The sequence below is a fragment of the Phoca vitulina genome, unplaced genomic scaffold (assembly GCF_004348235.1).
Source record: "Phoca vitulina isolate PV1807 unplaced genomic scaffold, GSC_HSeal_1.0 scaffold40, whole genome shotgun sequence".
NCBI lineage: Eukaryota > Metazoa > Chordata > Mammalia > Carnivora > Phocidae > Phoca > Phoca vitulina.
Window position 1 is genome coordinate 5,009,843 of NW_022589743.1, and position 19,638 is coordinate 5,029,480.

Below are 19,638 nucleotides of genomic sequence, written 5' to 3' on the forward strand. Positions count from 1 at the left end.
CACACACACACACACACACACACACACACACACACACACACACACACCCACCCCTGAGAGAGAGAACATAAGCAGGGGGAGCTGTAGGCAGAGGGAGAAAGAGAAGCAGACTCAGGGACTCAATCTCAGGACCCTGGGATCATGACCTGAGCCGAAGGCAGACGCTTAACCAACTGAGCCACGCAGGCGCCCCAGATGACTTAAATTAACAAATGTTAAATTGACAGTTATCGCTCTATAAGAGGAGGAGTATTAAATTATAAAAAGAATCACGTTTAGCTAGATCCCCATCAGCTTTCTATAAAGGCCTAGAGAAGGCAGAAAATAAAGAATTCATTAAATGGGCCTAGATTACCCATTGCTTTAAAGGAAGAGCTATTTGCCAGAAAACAAAATTCAAAAAAGTCATCGGAGCCCGCATGGGAAATCTAAACTGTGAATTTCGCGACTAACTAGGGTTGGAGAGGAGGGCTGGAGAGGAAAGTGGCACAGTTACAGTTTGAATGGAAATGAAAAATCATTATCAGAGGAGAAAATGACCAGGAAGATTTTGACTACTGTACTTATGGGCAAAGTTTTTTTGTGTTTTTTTGTTTTGTTTTGTTTTTTAAGTTAGAAGGAATAGAGAACACATGGGGGGTGGGGGAATCCAGATCAGAAGCAGGGGAAGGAGAGATGGAGACATAGTGGGAATACTGTGGCTGCTTGAGATGATCCCGGTTCCTTTTATACTTCTCTGGTTTCCTAAGTTACTGACCCATCTGCATACCTTGACTGATACACTGGTGAGAGGTCTTCCGGGATTTGAACTCCCAGAGGATCTGTAAAGACGTGCTCTGTGTACACGCCGGGCTGGGAGATGTCCACGGTGTCTTCAGCTGACCCTGCATTGCCTTCTGTGGCTTCAGTTGCTTCTTCTGCTGTTGGAATGTTTTCATCAACCTCACTGTTTTCTGCTTCCTTTTCTACAAAATAAATAAAACATGCTAACTATTTTGAGTTTGAGCTTTTCTCCCCATCATTTCCCCACGCAAACCACCGCTGCAGAGTTTCACTCCCCCTACCCCATCTTCCTCCACATTATACCATGAAATACAGAATTCTTGTTTTAATGGGCATTACAGTATTACAGTGTCTTCTTTTGAGCTCCTTCATCCTCGTTACTTCAAGATCTAAATTGAGGAGGAGTCCTAATGAGGCCTCTGGGATAGGCTGTGACTCTATAATGATGGCATGAAAGGAGGAGAGTGGTACCTGGTGGTTTTTCCATCACTGGAGAAGCACCGTTGGTACTCGGGGAAGTGGGAGCTGCTGCCACACTTTCTGTAGAACAACCAACCACTGTGATGCCCCCCAACAGGCTGTCTGTCTCTGCTGAGCTATTGCTGGTCATGCTGCCACATAAAGATGCTTTGTCTACCTGTCCAGATTCGGAAAGCTCTTCTCCTGCAGGGTAGTCTGTTTCTCTTGCTCCTAAAAAACAAGATAAAACTTTTTCTAACAGCTAATCTTATTTAGTCATTTGTTTCCAGTTTATTTTTGGTCTTCCCCAACTAGAGCATAACCTCCATGAGAGCGGTACATAACTACCTCCAGCAAACAAGTCAGTTCCTGCCAGTAAAAAGGTGTAGATGGTAGGAAGAGAGGGACGTGGCTTCCTCTTACCTGGTACACTTGCTATACACAGAACATGAGAGTTGCAAACAGTGAAACTGTCTAGGATGTTGCCTGGTTGAATAGCATCAATAATGATAACTTTTGTAGCTGAATGAGTGCTGGTACAGATCCAGACTAGACTGGATAATTCCTCTTGATTTTTTAACTCCTTCTGCTGTTCCTATGTATACAAAGTAAGAAAATGAATGTTTAAAATGATACGCATGTGTACAAATTCATAAGACTGTGTTGTAACAGTAAAGGGCAATACTGTTTTGCATTTATTTTCAGATTATTTGAAAAGGCTAAAAATACAACCACCTTTCAATATTAATTAGTACACTAAAAAATAGCAGTTAAAGCAGATCAATGATAAAAATGTTCTATATCTTGATTTTGATTGTTCTTAAACAGGTAATACATTTGTCAAAACCCTTTGAACTGTACCCATTTCAAGTGTATATACCTTATCATATGTAAAATACACCTCATAAAATGGATCTAAAAAAGAGAGAGCATGAGGAGTAAGCAAGGGCATAATAATCCCAATTCGAAGCTGGACCAGAAGTAAGTTCTGAACCAAAAAGCTACAACCAGGAGGTCAAATGTTAATGCACACACTTACCTTAAGTTCCTGGTCTAACTTGTCTAAGCTACTCTGCGACGCACTTCGCTGTTTACTGCCTTCTGTATCCAAACCAGCAACATCCTTGTAAAATACACTTGCTCCAACAACAGAACCACCATCTCTGGTCTTTCCACCTGATAAATTGACTCCAACAGCACACCACAGCTTTTTGGATTTGAAAAGGGGGGAGTATTAAGTCATTTTCTCTCTAAAAATGTTTAGAACTTTTCACATTTCTTTAAAAATCTAATGATCATGAATACAGGTCTTTTTTTGGTTGTTGTTCCTTTCGTTCAAGTAAACTCTCCCCAATGTGGAGCTCGAACTCAAGACCCTGAGATTAAGAGTCGCACATTCTACTGACTGAGTCAGAAAGGCGCCCCATGAATACAGGTCTTTGATATTCAAAGTATTCCAGTCTAAAATTACAAAATAAACAATAACCTCACCCACAAAAGCAGAATTTAAACTTTTCTGGTTTTAGAAAGAGAATCCATCCAGAGTTTAAGAAATATTTCCTTTAACTTCAAAATTAATTTACCTTCATTGATGTATCTTTTTCATCTAGAGGTCTGAGATAGACGGGCACAGGTAGATTTTTCATCTTATTTTCCCCTTGGCCATTGGTTACCTGATAATTAGGGAGGGGAGAGAAAAAAGACACATTGGTAAGCCTCATCAAAAGTGAACTCAAAGAACAACTGAGCCATGGGCAAGCACTGCTGGTATATTATTTCCTCTTTGAAATCATGTCCAAGTTAATTCTGTTATTCTTATTTGAAAAATAAGCAGAAAGTCAAGTGGCAGTTAGAAAAAATAAACAAGATACTATCGGAGCCCAGAAGAGATACACTACTTCATGTACGTTAGTGCGCGCACGCGCGCGCGTGTGTGTGTACTCATGTGTGAGTCTTTTAGGGATAGGGAATACGGAAGTAGACAAAGTTCCTGTAAACCTGAACTTAGGTTTAAGTCAACAGTTTGAAAGGTTACATGACAATACAATGGTTTCTTAAAACTTCTAAAAAATAGAGGTTGGTTTTTTGGGTACCTGGGTGGCTCAGTCAGTTAAGAGGCTGACTCTGAATTTTGACTCAGGTCATGATCTCAGGATCCTAGGATTGAGCCCTGCATCAATCTCCCTCTCCCTCTGCCCCTCTCCCCTGCTCGCCCTGCGTGTGTTCTCCCTCTCACCCTCTCTCCCTCCCCCCTCTCTCTCTGAAATAAATAAATCTAAAAAAGATGTTTTTTTAAAAATGAGATCTTTGAATATTAAAATAGAGCAGGATATACATGCAACTCAATAGCAAAAACAAACAAACAAATGGGTTAAAAAATGGGCAGAGGATCTAAACGAACATTTTTCCAAAGAAGATACAGACAGCCAAAGGGTACATGAAAAGATGCTCAACATCACTAATCATCAGGGAAATGCAAATCAAAACCACAATGAGATACCATCTCACACCTGTCAGAATTGCTATTATCAAAAAGACAAGAGGCGAGGATGTGGAGAAAAGGAAACCCTAATGTACTGATAGTGGGAATGTAAATTGGTGCAGCCATTATGGAAAACAGTATGGAGGCTCCTAAAAAATAAAAAATAGGGGCACCTGGCTCATTTAGTCGGTAGAGCATGTGACTCTTGATCTTGGGGTCATCAGTTCAAGCCCCACTTTGGGCACAGAGATGACTTTTTAAAAAAAAATAAAAATAGAACTACTATACGATCCAGCAATTCCACTTCTGGGTATTTATCTGGAGAAAAAAAACCATTAACTTGAAAAGATATATGCACCTCTATGTTCACTGTAGCATTACTTACAGTAGCCAAGACATGGATACAACCTAAGTGTCCAGCAATAAAGGAATGTGTAAGGGAAATGTGGTATATAAATACAATGGATTATTATTCAGCCATAAAAAAGAACAGTAGTTTTCCATCTGTGACAACATGGATGGAACTTGAGGGCATTATGCTAAGTGAAGTAAATTCAGACAGAGAAAAACAAATACCGTATGATCTCACTTAAATGTGGAATCTTAAACAAACATACAAAGCTCATAAACACAGAGAATAAACTGGAGGCTGCTAGAGGCAGGGGTGAGAGATCGGTGAAGTGGTTCGTAAAGGAGGTCAAAAGATACAGACTTCCAGTTATAAATTAAGTCATGGGGATGTACGGTACAGCATGGCAACTATAATTAGTAATACTGTATTGCACATTTTTTTTTTCTAAGATTTTATTTATTTATTTGACAGAGGGAGACACAGCGAGAGAGGGAACACAAGCGGGGGGAGTGGGAGAGGGAGAAGCAGGCTTCCCGCAGAGCAGGGACCCCGATGCGGGACTCGATCCCAGGACCCCAGGATCATGACCTGAGCCAAAGGCAGACGCTTAACGACTGAGCCACCATTTAAAGTTGCTAAGAGAGTAAATCTGTAAAGTTCTCACTACAAGAAAAAAAATCTGTAACCATGTTTGGTGATGATTTTTAGCTATACTTACTATGGTGATCATTTCACAATATATAAAAATATCAAATCATTATGTTGTGTACCTGAAACTATTATAATGCTGTATGTCAATTATCCCTCAAAACAAAACAAAAAAGAACAAAAAACAAACCAACAGATTACCTCAAGTCTGTGCACTTGGTAAACCTCCTGTTGACCCCTCTGCCTCCTCACAGACTCAGGCATTTCTTTTGAGCTCTGGGGCTCCAGAAAACAGCCTGAGAACCACTACCTTCAACCCTTCTCTAAGTGTGTGCCAAGTCCATGAACTTGAAACTAGCAGGTTTGAGACAGGTATTTCAATTCCTTCATGCCCAGGCATACTCCTCTCCCCCAGCACTAACCACTAGATGCTCTTACCATTCACATCTTACCTGTTTGTACTTCTGAGGCAGACTCCAGCCAAAAGCCTGCACTCTACCATCTTCCTTCTGAACGTGTGCCTTTACCTGCCGATACTGTTCTCTCTTTTGTTCTCTGCGCGAGGCTAAACTAGCTTCAGTTCTAAAAGGCAAATAAATTTCCCTTTTTGATTAAGGGAATGTAACAGTGTATCTCCCCTTTCCCGCTAAGACAGCAAAAATGACAAAAAAAAAAAAAATCACCCAATTTCAGTTTACTTCAGAGTTCTGCACTTCTAAGAAGTGTTAGCCTAAAGCTGGCCTTTTAAAGTTGTGCAGTGGGTACAGTGTTCAAACTTTAACAGATTAGCAAGCAGCTTATTTTATTATGTTGAATCATCAGCCATCAAATTTCTATCAGATTTCAGATTTGGCCACATGAAAGGGAAAAATTCTTAAATATTTTTTAGTTCCTCCCTTTTTTGTTCATTCAACAAATATTTACTGAGAATTTTCTCATGCCAGGGAATGTGCTAGAAGTGACTCAAGATCAATAAATCAATATCTTCTTAGGAAGATAACAAAGATTAATTTCTGGACCCCACTGCTTTGTTTCAGAAGACAAAAATGCAAACTGACTTGCTATGTATGCCATAGTTAACAAATCTGTGTGTCAGACACTTTACAAACCCTTGGTAATTTAACCCTAGTGCCTCTGAGACAGGTTATCATACTCCATTTACAGGCAGAGAAACTGGGGCTGAGAGGTTAGCTTGTCCAAGTTCATGTACCTAATGAGCAGCAGAGTCAGGAGGGAAAATAAACTTCTTCTGACACCAAAGGAAATGTTCAAACATTTAGGATAAAGGCTTATATAGGCCTTTAACATTTTACTAATATTTACCAGTGTTGTTGACCAGCAACAAAGAGACATTTTAAAACTTCTGTTTATGAAACCTGTGAAATACAATTTTCATAAAAGGTATTGACTACAAGTAATCTACTTAAAGGTAGGCAGCCACGTTATAGAAACGGCTTCTTTATGGACTTATGTGAACCTTACAGCTGATCGGATAAGGGGCAAGAATATTCTGAACTATTAAGTTATTTAGCGCATAACCACTAGTCTGCAAAATACTTACTCTTCACTAAGGAAATCAAAGGCTTTGGACTTATCCCCAGGGAGCTGAGATAAGGTGCTGCTTCTTTTCTTGACAGAAGGAGTAACATGAGAAGTGGGTGCATTGTATTTCAAATTAACAGGTGGTTCAGGCTTCTTAGTAGTATTACTTGAAGAGCTGAAAAGTCGGCTGAAACTAAAAAGAAAAAAAGTGAGAGAGCGAGAGAGAGCGAGAGAGAGAGAGAGAGAGAGAGAGAGAGAGCAAGAGAGAGAGCGCGCTCAAGAGAGAAAGAGTGTTATTACATGCACTATGAAAAACAATCCATTACTTTCCATAAATTTCACAGTGCTTTTACAAGGCAATGAGTTAGAAACTGGCAGAAAGAGTTTTTGTAGTCATACACTGCAGCCTTAGCAATAACTCACAGCCAAACTCAGACATTCAGGAAAGAGAAACTATTGCTTAGAATGGCAGATCCTCGCACTTTAATTAGCAATTCACATAATGAAAGAAAGAAACTCTTAAGTACGGGGAACTTCTTGTAATGAAGAAATAAGACGGGTCCTAGCTCTTACTTGGTAAGTAGTTGTTAAACAGCAATGTTATAGCTGCATGGTTTGAACAGAAGCTTAGTTTGCCAGTTCTAAAAGTGGTAATAAAGTACTGGAACACATACTACCATTTTAACATACATCTTATACCTTTTCTTATTAAGCCTAATTTATAGATCTACCTTCACATCCACTTGAAAGAATTAACACTTCTATTAAATAGCAGATTCACCAAAAAGGGTAAATTTTAAGTATAGTAAATGCACAGTTCTTCTGGCATGAACATAAATCAAATCTGAAACACACAAATACACACACTACTCAAACCTACAGATACTAAATTTCTAAGCTTTACTTTATAAAGTTCTTTACAATCACACAACCAGTGCATCCATATAACTTATTTACTGAGGATCCAGGTAATTATCAACTCTATGAATAAATCCCCATCATTTTTATTTAATTTAGCAGAAGATTCCATCGAGTACATAACCAACAGGATGCAGCTTACGACAGCATATGTTTGTCCTCAAGAATAGCCTTACCGAGCTGGCACGCTATGTATCAAAAAGAAAAAAGTTCAATTTAGCCATATACTCCAAATTTTAAAAAGAAAGGAGACACGAAATCATTCTCAGAAATAAATTTTGACTGCAATCTGGTCTCAAAGGGCTCTCTGAAGTCTTCATGTGTTTTTAGATACTTACAACTGCCAAATGCTTGACCTTTTTTTTTCCTGCATGGCTGGATTTTCTCTTGATGCACTATATTTTAAAAGAAAAACAAAGAAAAAAAAATGTCTCATCAGTGAGGTGTTTTAGTTTTTTAGTTTTCTATCTGAAGAACTTCCCAAGAAGTTCATGGGATACACAAAAGAGAATCAACAATTAAATTCAGTAAATAGTTGCTTTGACCTATCATGTGTCAGTCAGCCCGTAAAAGCCAATACAACTAAGATAAATAAAACAACATCCCTCCATCGAAGAGCTCAGTCCACTGACAGACAAGATTGTTATCTGTGCTGAACGGACAGCCAACAGGCCTGAACGTAAATATTTTTAAAAAATTTTATTGAAGAGGGGCGCCTGGGTGGCTCAGTCGTTAAGCGTCTGCCTTCGGCTCAGGTCGTGATCCCAGGACCCTGGGATCGAGCCCCACATCGGGCTCCCTGCTCCGCGGGGAAGCCTGCTTCTCCCTCTCCTACTCCTCCTGCTTGTGTTCCCTCTCTCGCTATGTCTCTCTCTGTCAAATAAATAAATAAAATCTTTAAAAAATAAAAAAAAAATAAAAATAAAGAAAAATTTTATTGAAGAGATATCTTCCAGTTCTCCCTTTTGTCAAAATACTGTCGTTTGAATCCTTATCTTTACATAAAGGTCTCTATCGTCCTCATGCTCTAGCTCTCTCAAGATAGCCTGTAACTTTACTGTTCTGATGGGTCATTTTTCATAGGACAAATACTTTCCCATTACTGAAAAGATGACCAGGGAAGGGGATAAACTGGATTGATAGGTAGTTCAACAAAATTTCAGAAAATAAGGCACTCCAAACTAATTTAGTAAGATGGTAATGATCCTGCGCTCACTATGAGAGCTCACTTTTCACATTTTTTTTAAAGGACTAAATTGAAAACATCTTTAATTCAATGGAAAAGTAAAAAATGAGACACCACTTCTTTTCACTTGTGGACTATCACGTGGCTGCTAGAATTAAAAATAGCAAGGAAAAGAGGAGCCTGTTGGGGAGCCTGTCGGAGAGCCTGGGTGGCATAGTTGGTTAAGCATCTGACCCATGGTTTCGGCTCAAGTTTTCATCTCGGTGTTGTGGGATCGAGCCCCATGTTGGGCTCCATGCCGGATGTGGAGTCTTGCTTGAGATTCTCTCCTCCCCTCCCCCTGTCCCTCCCGTTCGTGTTCTCTAAAATAAATAAATATTAAAAAAGAAAGATGGAGCCTCTCTATATACCTCAATTTTTAAAAAAGATTTAGTTATTTATTTGAGAGAGACAGGGGCGGAAATCTCCAGCCGACTCCCCGCTGAGTGCAGAGCCCGATGACACAGCCCAATCTCATGACCCCATGCCATCTAACGGCCATATTCTCATGGCCTGAGCCGAAGTCAAGAGTCGGAGGCTTAACCGGCTGAGCCACCCAGGCGCCTCTACCTCAATGTTTAAAATATTTGTTATTTATGTAATATCCATTAAATGTTTGAGTTAAAGACAAATTTCTTAGTACATTACTTTCTTTGAACAATTAATGAAGTTTAGAATACTGATCTCCTTCCTTCTTAGCAGCAATTACAAGTTTAGCAAATTGTAAATGTGCTATACGAAGTACTTTTGTTCTAGTATGACACTGGTAAAGGATATATAAACTGTTAAATAAATAATGTAATCACGAAGAAGTAAAAGTTGGAGGTTAAAAAATATGTTCATAAACTTTAAAACTATGTGTCAGTATATATGTACTGTTATTGGTAAATCTGACATGGGACTCCAAACTCAAAAATATGGGCAAATTACATCAGAAAGGATGAATACCCAACTTTTACATCAACATGGATGGGACCGGAGGAGATTATGCTAAGTGAAATAAGTCAAGCAGAGAAAGTCAATTATCATTTATGGTTTCACTTATTTGTGGAGCATAAGGAATAGCATGGAGGACATTAGGAGAAGGAAGGGAAAAATGAAGGGGTTGGAAATTGGACGGGGAGACGAACCACGAGAGACTATGGACTCCGAAAAACAAACTGAGGGTTTTGGAGGGGAGGGGGGTAGGGGGATGGGCCCGGTGATGGGTATTAAGGACGGCACGTACTGCATGAAGCACGGGTGTTATATGAAAACAATGAATCATGGAACACTACATCAAAAACTAACGATGTACTGTATGGTGACTAACATAACATAATAAAATTAAATTAAATTTAAAAAAATATGGGCAAATTAGGGGGCAACTAGTTCACAAACTGTTCATGAGCTCTTCCTAAATTAAGGAACACTGTTACTGAGAATATGGCCGTTAGATGGCAGCATTAGGTGAGATCTAAGATCAGATCAACAAAGATGTCAATGGAAGGTACATTTTGCATGAATAGCCAGAAAGGAGGGGGAAATTGGACAAGAGTATTTTACAGAAAGACACGGAGTAAAAATGACTTAGTTTTCTGGGTGGAACGTGAAATTTATATCTTTCCCTGACATTACTGTAAAAGCAGTGTCAATTTCTATATGCTTTTGAAAAATGACCATCATTCCTAAGTAACAACAATTACCTTTTAGAGGTCACGGGAACATTCTCCAAGGGCCCTTTACCCAAAAGGCACTCATTTTGATCACATTCTGTCCCTAATATCTAGTGTTACTTTAGAAAGTTATCTCCTAGTAAACAGAGTAAGAGGTTTGGATCCCCAAGGCTGGACTCTAGTTCTGAGGGAAGGAATATTCAAACCCAGGAAACAATACTAGAAAAGCACCAAGAGGTACTTCTCATACGAACCGAATCATCTCTGTCCATCGAACAGCTTCCTGAAGCTCCATCAATCTCTCTTTATATTGGTTTCTCTCCATTAGAACACGGGCCATTTCTACTCTAGTAAACCGCTTCCTCTGGGCTGTGGGAATATCACTCTATAATGAAAAGAACACAGCAGATCACTCTGGCAGCCTATATCTGCTTTTGGTGTTATGCTAAACTTAAGCAAAATCTTAAAGCTTTAAAACATTTCTTAATTTCTAATCTATTGCATCATTTAAAGAAAAATAACCTTATATAAAAATAAAATCAATAAAGAGATTTTAGTAATTACTTATGACGGAAAAGAGGTAAACAATTTAATTTCTGAATAGAAATACAAGATATTTGAACATACTGTAAAGCAAATACAAAGAACAGTGTAGATTCTGAACTAAAACCAAGAAAGATTAACAAAGTTAATCTATCTATATAGATTTAACATGCTTGCCTGGAAATGGTTCTTCTAACAACATTATTTTAAGTTGATGTTCTATAACAAATGCTAATTATTCAGCAATTTGTTACAAGTTAGTTCCGAAAGGGATTCACTTATCTCAAACTACCCATCATCTACATATATTGGCTAGGTACCAGGGTACCCAACTCTAAGAGTCATTAAAACACCAACAGAAATACAAGAAGCTGGAGACAAGTGTATTAACTAGAATTCTTCTTAGGGAGACTAAAGGATGTGACTATGCTAAGACCCAAAGAAGCATGCTCAAGTCAACTTCCTTCTACTGTAATTTCTAAATGCTCTTCTGGGGAGGAACACTGGTTTAACCGTAGGGCTCTTGTTTTGCTGAAGGGTGGGACAGTTAAGAAAGAGGCTAAGTTTAGCCCTTGGGGACCTCCTTCTTTGTCCTCCTGCTCTGAACTCTGCCTCTCAAACGAAGTCAAACAACAGAGGATTCAAGGACTCTGAGTCTGCAGCATAGCAATCACACTCCTAGATATATGCCATGGAAGAACCAGGAGACTTGCACTATAATGTTCCTAAAAACAGCATTGTATGTGGTAGTAAAAAGCTGAAAATATCCTAAATATCCATTAACAGGAAAACAAATACATAAATTGTAATATATTCATACAATGAGATATTATAACGGAGTAAACATGAATAACTTCTGGCACTACACTACAACACAGGTAAATCTCAGAAACATAATGCCGAGTAAAAGAGGTAAATCTCCAAGTATGAAATAAAAAAAACAATGAAAATTAAGCTATATTTTGTAGGGATACATATATGTGTGATATGATAAAATTATTTTTTAAAAAATTTTAGGGGCACCTGGGTGGCTCAGTTGTTAAGCGTCTGCCTTTGGCTCAGGTCATGATCCCAGGGTCCTGGGATCGAGCCCTGCAATGGGCTCCCTGCTCCACGGGAAGCCTGCTTCTCTCTCCCACTCCCCCTGCTTGTGTTCCCTCTCTTGCTGTGTCTCTCAGTTAAAGAAATAAATAAAATCTTAAAAAAAAAAAAAAATTTAAGTGAGCTCTACACCCAACGTGGGGCTTGAACCCACCACGAATCCAAGGTAAGAGTCCCATGCTCTACCAACTGAGCCAGCCAGGTGCCCCGATAAAATCATTTTTTAGAAAGGTAAGAAAATGACAAATATAGGATAGTGGTCTCCTCTGGAGGGGAGGAGCATAGGGTAGCTTCAATGTTTGATAATGTTCTAGTTCTTAGGTTAGGTGGTGGGTTCATTATGTTAATTCATTATGTTTCATAACTTACATATGTTACATATATTTTTGGTATGTACCAAGTATTATATATTTAAAAAAAGAGCAAGATTGCAGGGGCATTAAATAATCACTTTGAACAGGTTACCCACATATCTCAAGTCTGATGCTTGACCAGCAAACACCTGTTACAAGAATGATCATCTAGCTACCAACAGTTACTACGATGCTAATTATATTGGTAAAACCTCATCCTTAGTCTTCTGTATTTACATATGTTGAAAACAGTATAAGCTGACTGCTTACTACTAAAGTCCTAGAATTCATCTTTTTTATGTTTAATACTTTTAAACAACTTTATAATTAAGCTTTCATATTTCTAAGTCAAAATATGAGACAAAACAAAATGTTTCGGCTGGTCCTTGAGCTTGAACTTGCAAACAAGGTCACAGCACAGAGCCACAGAAAAAAAAATGAGCACACCACATGTAGCCAGAAAGCTCAGCCTCTGGATACCATGTGGGAGCATGAGGTAGCCTACTCATTAACACAGAGATCTTCTTTCTTTTTATAATGCTATATCCAAAACTTAATTAGCAAGATTTTCTTTAAAAACCAAAATGTAGTAAGAAAAAAAGTCTGAAATCATAAACCTACATCATCGTCATCTTTTGCTTTTTGCCGTGCATCTTCGGCTTCTGCACGAGCTCTGGTGGGGAAAAAAAAAGAACATGTTATTTGAGTTGCGTTCATCTTTTCAAGGAATGAAAGAGTAGGTCAAAAATTTTAATCAACACTAAATGATTATTCTTCTCTTTTCAGAGTATTTAGCTGCCTTCACTTCGGGGAACATTAGTGCAGCACTGTTCTCAGAAAAAAACAAGTATTAAAGAAAGCTGGGTGAAGGAAAATAATGTTTCTAATTTCCTTATTAGCAAATTTTAGAATGGTTCTACTAACTTTTCTCACAGTGACAGCCACAGAAAGTGAAATGATAAGGCTGGGCAAGCAAGGGGTGCGCTGCTATCCGAGCCACCCCCGGGCACTTGGCCCTGACCCTCCCGGCAGCTGGTGCTCCTGGCCCGCTGGAGAAGGCTGCCGGCGGTGGTGGCAGGGCCAGCCTCGGGGGACACCTATGACCCTCTGTGGCCTGCTGGCTAAGAGAGCTGGGTTCAGAACACCACCGAGGAAACTTACTTCCTAAGCTCCTCCTCCAGCTCCTTGTTCTTCTCCTCGAGCTTCAGCTTGGCTAGTTTTACAGCCTCCAGCTCCCCCTGCAGCACGTCCTTCTCGCAGGTCAGCTCATCCACCTTGGCTATCAAGTCATTCTTCACTACATTCAAAGCATGTCTAAGAAACACGTATTTCGCATATATCATTACAAATGAGTACTCTTCCTGTCTTTCAGCTTGTTCTCTTACAGACGAAAATAACTATACAATCAAAGCTGAATAACGGAGTATTTTAAGGTACTCTACCTGGTGTTGTTTGTAGGTAAAGACAAAAAAACACACAACCAACCAAGATTTTGCTCTTTCCACTTACAAAGAATAAATGGGTAAAGCAAAACAGACCATCAACTAATAAAAATACCACAATTAATGAAGATTAAACTTTTACAAAATAGCATCTATAAGGGTACCATGGTTAAACTCTGAAAAAAATATTACCTAATCAAAAAGGAAATTTATCTTTGAATCTTTAATAATTGATGAGATAAAAGTCTAAACTTGGGGTGTATCTAGGGGAAAAAAAATTTTTTTTTTAAATTTAAATCCAATTAGCCAGTACATCATTGGTTTTTGATAGAATGTTCATGGGGAAAAAAAATCTAAGATCTAGTTCTTTGGGTACAAGTGGGCATAGTACCTCATAACTGCATTCTATTTTGGATCTACCCAGATGTTCCGAAGTTCTCTTGACACAGCAAATTAACAAAGGGACCTGGGCTAAAAAAAAAAAAAAAAAAAGGGACCTGGGCTGCTTTTCCACAGGACTCAGGACCTGCCCCACTAAACAAGACTCCAATATGTTTGAGGGTCTAAAGCTCCACATATTACACCTGAAAACCGACAACTATGGAGGAGAGCTGGGCTGGGGTATAGATCAAAACATTTATGTAGAAATAAAGAAACCCCAGAAGAAAAGATAATAAAATAGGCATCCTAGGGGAGGGAGCAAAAAAAACATCTGACCTATCCAAGGAGGTTAAGAGAAAGGCATGAATACTTGTAGGGTGGAAAGGAGATAAAAATCTATTTCTGCAAAAAAACAGAGCAACAAAACCTATCCATTAGGGAAATCAGGTCCCATTGCCCATTTACTTGATCCCAGGGTCCTGCTCAGCGGGGAGCCTACTTCTCTCTCTGCTCTGCCCCTCCCCCCTGCTTGTGTGCTCTCTCTCTCAAAAAAATAAATAAAATCTTTAAAAAAGAATTTTTGTATATACTTACTTGGTTTCCAACAGTTGTGTATTTTCTAATATAAGATTCTCAACTTCACGACCCATTCCTACCAAAATAAATAAATAAATAAATAAAACCTTTCAAAAAATTTATCAAAAACTATATAAACTTGTATTATAATAGAGACTCAAATTTTAATTTATAGATTTTATCTGTCCTTTAGTAACCTTAGTCTATAATTTCATTTGATATATCTACTTGTATAGGTTATAAAATTATAAATAATTATCCATCACAAAACAAAGCTAAAGATTTTGTTAGCCAATTCTTTGTAACTGTTAGTCTATATTTTGTTTCTCATAGATAATTATTTCAATACGATCAAGACTTTTCTGCCAAATATTCTAAAAAATAGCAGTAAAATATTTAGAGGAAAAAAGAGTAAGCATTAGTACAGATCAGAAATCATTTCCAAATCACAGCTGGTATTGTAGGCTTTTGCCTAAAAATTAGGTCTTACTAAGAAAGAACAGGCAGAAACAAGGCCAAAGAAAGACGGAACCCCAATGCAGATGAAACCTTACCAAAGAAATTATGGTCTTAAAGCCCATGCATTCCATGTAAAGCAAAAACAAAGAACAAGAAATGTTTTATGTAAGAAACAGCATGAAAATAGATTATTAAACTGTAAAGTTTTATGCATGATATGAAATACACCTGGGATCAGTGTTATGATTTAATGCATAGTGATGTGCAAAAGACAGAAATTAAGATGATTTCCTCCATTCATAAGGATGCTCTTTGATACGTAATACCTAAAAAAAAAAAAAATGCTTTACCAATTCTTTTGCACAATGAAACTGAATAATTAGACTGAAAATCCCACATCAATAATATAAAGTTTCCTTCAAAGTGCCACCTCTGAAATGATAATGTTCAGTTATTACTTTACAGAATCCTGTTTAATAATTTAATGAGGACTGTAAGGCAGACAGAGCATTCAATGCAAGATCCAATGCAATGATCTTTAGGGAGAAGAAAGTTCTTTAATTTGCTACTTAAAAGAAACTGAAGAAATAAAACCACACACTAGGGAATGTATCTCAAAAAGTTACAAAAACAAAAAAGCAAAACAAAGCAAAGCCAAAGACCCACCATTCACTTATCCTAAGCTAATGTTGGAAAACTACATACAATGGAATAAATAATACTCATATAACCCAGCTATACAGGAAGGAAATCCTAAGAAAACTACATAAGGAAAAGGAGTTAACATGTCCCTTTTTTAAAAGGTAGTTATTTCAAATGACTTAAAGATAATTTAAAACAAAACCAACCTAGGAATGCTAAAAATCAATGCTCACATATGTACTCATATTTTGTCTGTATTATAATTATCTCAAATATTCTCAAAGATCAGGGTACTACTACCATGAAGAATTAAATATCACACATAGTAGCTTATTCAATCATCTATGTAGTCTCCAAAAGGTAAAAATAAAGACAAACTAAAAAGGTTTCCAAATTCCAATTCCAAAATGAATTTTGGCAAGATATGCTGAAATATTTGCTTTTGACTAATGTTAGCTTTCAATAAAGCTATATAATCAGAAGAAATAGGTTTAGATTGGTTGAAAAAAGCTTATGTAATGACTATGTTTGCTATAAACTCTCAAGCATGTAGGGAGATAAGCATAAAAGCTGAAAATATATGGAAGGCAAAAAAAAAATAGCTGAGCAGAAAAAAATGATGAGAAAGCATTACATGAGAAGAGCAGCCAGGAACACCTTGCTTAAGAAGCAGTAATATTAAAGTATTTAAAAGCATACACACCAGAATATTCCCCTGGGTAAGCAGCCCAAGAGAAAAATGAATGAGAATCACAATTAGATTGTTTTCAGAAAGCAAGAAATATGCTCATTTGTTTCAATGAGAGGGAACAATAAAATTTAGAAGATGTAGAGAAACAAACACAATAAAGTGTAAATATTATAAATAAGAAAATATTTTGAAATATGTATTCCTTGGGAATCATATCTGATAATGTAGTTTCTAAAGTTTACACGTTCTCAGTGAAGAGTTCTCTCAAAATCTTGTTTATAAAGTCAATATATGGTCAATAGGATTATCCAAAATTTTCATTTTGAAATGTATTGATAAAAACTAACTCATTACTATAAGAAAAACATAACTTAGGTCTAACATATTTGAAAACTTTACCTATTAAAACAAGCAAAAAACTGCCTGGCAGATTAGCAACAACCCTCAAGCTAGGTCCATAGTTGGGCCTCCAAAGTATCTGTTAATCCCTTGAGAAAGTATGCACGATTTTGTCTACCTATACATGCATTTTTACAAAAGCACACTGCTTTCTTACAAATTCTCCCATAAAGGAGTTTTAATCCTAAAAGGTGAAGAATCATAAAATCAGAGGTGAAATAAAGCCATTAGAACTACTTAGCAATCCATATTCACTTAATCGCTGTGCTATGGTGCTAAAGACTCAATAGGGAGCAACGGACAAAGTTGTCTTGGCCACATTGAGCTTAGAGCCTACCCAGAGAGACGAGTACATACACCATTACAGTAAAGTATACAGAGTGGCATAATAAAGAAAATGAGTGCCATGAGAATACATTTCAGGGACAATTGAGCTTTAACTAGGGGATCAAGGCAGAATTCCAATAGGAGGATATGCCATTTAAGCAGAGGCATGGGGAAAAAAAAGTTATACAGATTTTTTTTTTTTTTTAAAGAAAAGAAGTAAACAAACCTTGGTGATTGGTTCCAAGAGAAGAGGGAGAGATTTTGAATGGAGAACTGAGTGGATGGTGAGGCATTCACTGACTGAGACAGTATGTGCTGGACTAAGAACAGCCCTGAACAGGACAATGAACATGATGAACTGAGCTTTAGGCACATCAAGTGTAAAGCCCTACAAATCACTTTAGAGGTGTCTCGTGGGCTGTTCTGAAGTAACAGTCTGGGGCTCTAGAAAAAGATGTTGGAAGGAGATAAAAATTGTGGAGCAATTTTCCATGAAAGCCAAGAAACAAAAGCCAAGAAACAAAATAAGATTTCCCAAACAAAGAAGCAGGCCTGGGACACTGATATCCTGAAAGATGGGCAGAGGAAGAGGATCCTGCAAAGAAGACTGAAAAAGAATATAGTCAGAGGCAGGAAAGTCTGTTATCACAGAAATCCAGGAAAGATGGTGTTAAAGACAAATGTTATCTGAGAAGTCCTGTGAAAGGATGTAGAAGGAACCGCTGGATATAGCAAACAAGAAGGCTGTTTCACGTCAGGTGAGTGTGGGGAAGAATGCCGACACAGACTACAGGGGGATGAGGTGCAAGTGGGAAGGGGGAAATCCTGCCACTTAAAAGCAGCTACACTTTCAAGAAGGCTGCTTTGTTCACTCATGTATCACAAGCATCTAGAATAGTGTCAAACACATAACGGATACCTCTTCAATATTGCTGCATAAAAGTAGGACCAGATATGGAAGCAAAAGGAGTGATAGGTACAAAGGTACTGAAGATAAGAGTGGCAGAGGAGGGCCAGGCCATATGTTCGTTTTTAAATGGAAGAGATCTGAACATGTTTAAATGATAATAGAAGAAGTAAAGATAGTGAAGTTGAAAATATAGAAGAATAATCAAGAGAAAAAAAATCCCAAGAGTAGGATGTATGATTTCCAAGTTCTAGAGTGTGGCTGTGGGGAGTACATGACTGAAGTGAATGGAAAAAGGATTAGACAGGGCGACTGGGTGGCTCAGTCATTAAGCGTCTGCCTTCAGCTCAGGTCATGGTCCCAGGGTCCTGGGATCGAGCCCCGTATCGGGCTCCCTGCTCGGCGGGAAGCCTGCTTCTCCCTCTCCCACTCCCCCTGCTTGCGTTCCTCCTCTCGCTATATCTCTGTCAAATAAATAAATAAAATCTTAAAAAAAAAGGATCAGACAAAGATAAGAAAGTCAAGAGACAAGGACAATTGGGGGGTGGGGAGGGGTTTACCTCTTTTAAATTATTAAAATCAGGAAAAAATAATCTAAATGTGGAGTATATGCATAATGATTGCAAAAATTTATATCCTCGAGAAAGAGAAGAGTTTTACAATAATATAGTGATGGAGAAAAATGAATGGAGTTACAGAAATGGACTATGTACTTATTTATTAACCCGAGATCAATTAAAGAACTCTGGAAAACAATTTTGTTAGTTTCACTATATTCCATTTAGTATTACACCTCAATTGCTATCACAAAATTGTATAGCAGAGAAGCCAGGGAACAAATATGTGCCTTGGAAATTTCATTTACCATCTTTGACCAAAAGGGATTCATGCAGGTCTAAGTCACTACAGACTTAAGGTAATACAGTAAAAACTTCTAATCTGGAACATTTTAGAGATAAATATATCAATATCTGCAAAAGGGAAAAGACACCAGTTTACAGTCTGTTTCTTATTTTCAAAGTAGAAAGAAAACCAGAGTATCAGGATTTTGCTCTTAACCTATTCATTATGCTTAATCTTCTGACTCAAAGAATGGAAGCTTTCAGAAAACAAGATTTTAAAAGACCACAATTAATTCTAAGTACTCTGTGGCTTCTTAACTCTTTACAAAAAAAGGAAAGTTTGGGACCACCAACCTCAAAAATTGTATTATTCAATCCTGGATTATGAAGTAGCAGAGTATACAAATTGCATTAAAAAGTACTTCATTCTAGGGCGCCTGGGTGGCTCAGTTGGTTAAGCGACTGCCTTCAGCTCAGGTCATGATCCTGGAGTCCCGGGATTGAGTCCCGCATCGGGCTCCCTGCTCGGCAGGGAGTCTGCTTCTCCCTCTGACCTTCCCCCCTCTCATGTGCTCTCTCTCTCTCTCACTCTCTCAAATAAATGAATAAATAAAATCTTAAAAAAAAAAAAAAAAAAGTACTTCATTCTAGTTAAACACAAAGGAGCAGCATGAAGGAATTTTGGGGGGTGTAAACTGATTCTGGTAGTGATTATACAACTCCATGCTTTTGTCAAAGGTTAAAAAATTCATCATAAAGAGTGATTTTTACTGTATATAAATTTGAATATAAATTTAAACACTTAAAAATTCTTCTTTCTAACATTTTTTGCATCTCTACACTTCAATTTTGCCAGGGACTCAGTTTTGTAAAAGGAACTTTTCATTCATAATTTAATGTTAACTAAAGTT

The 19,638-nt window shown here is 37.8% G+C and overlaps 1 protein-coding gene across 11 annotated transcripts in view; it reads right to left on the reverse strand.

Moving 5' to 3' along the window:
* SPAG9 (sperm associated antigen 9) overlaps positions 1-19,638 on the reverse strand; it is a 137,557-nt gene that overhangs the window by 23,933 nt on the left and 93,986 nt on the right. For 4 of the 11 annotated variants that reach the window (XM_032429211.1, XM_032429213.1, XM_032429215.1 and 1 more), the window contains 12 exons: positions 14,479-14,536; positions 13,223-13,375; positions 12,683-12,734; positions 10,319-10,449; positions 7,523-7,579; positions 6,286-6,459; positions 5,177-5,306; positions 2,826-2,915; positions 2,282-2,449; positions 1,666-1,837; positions 1,255-1,473; positions 770-965 (listed from right to left, as the gene is read on the reverse strand). In XM_032429211.1, coding sequence (XP_032285102.1) covers positions 770-965; positions 1,255-1,473; positions 1,666-1,837; positions 2,282-2,449; positions 2,826-2,915; positions 5,177-5,306; positions 6,286-6,459; positions 7,523-7,579; positions 10,319-10,449; positions 12,683-12,734; positions 13,223-13,375; positions 14,479-14,536 — 1,600 coding nt within the window. Of the gene's footprint in view, positions 1-769; positions 966-1,254; positions 1,474-1,665; positions 1,838-2,281; positions 2,450-2,825; positions 2,916-5,176; positions 5,307-6,285; positions 6,460-7,522; positions 7,580-10,318; positions 10,450-12,682; positions 12,735-13,222; positions 13,376-14,478; positions 14,537-15,014; positions 15,030-16,264; positions 16,277-19,638 lie in introns of all 11 variants that reach the window. The other 7 variants (XM_032429212.1, XM_032429208.1, XM_032429214.1 and 4 more) reach the window with 3 other exon arrangements.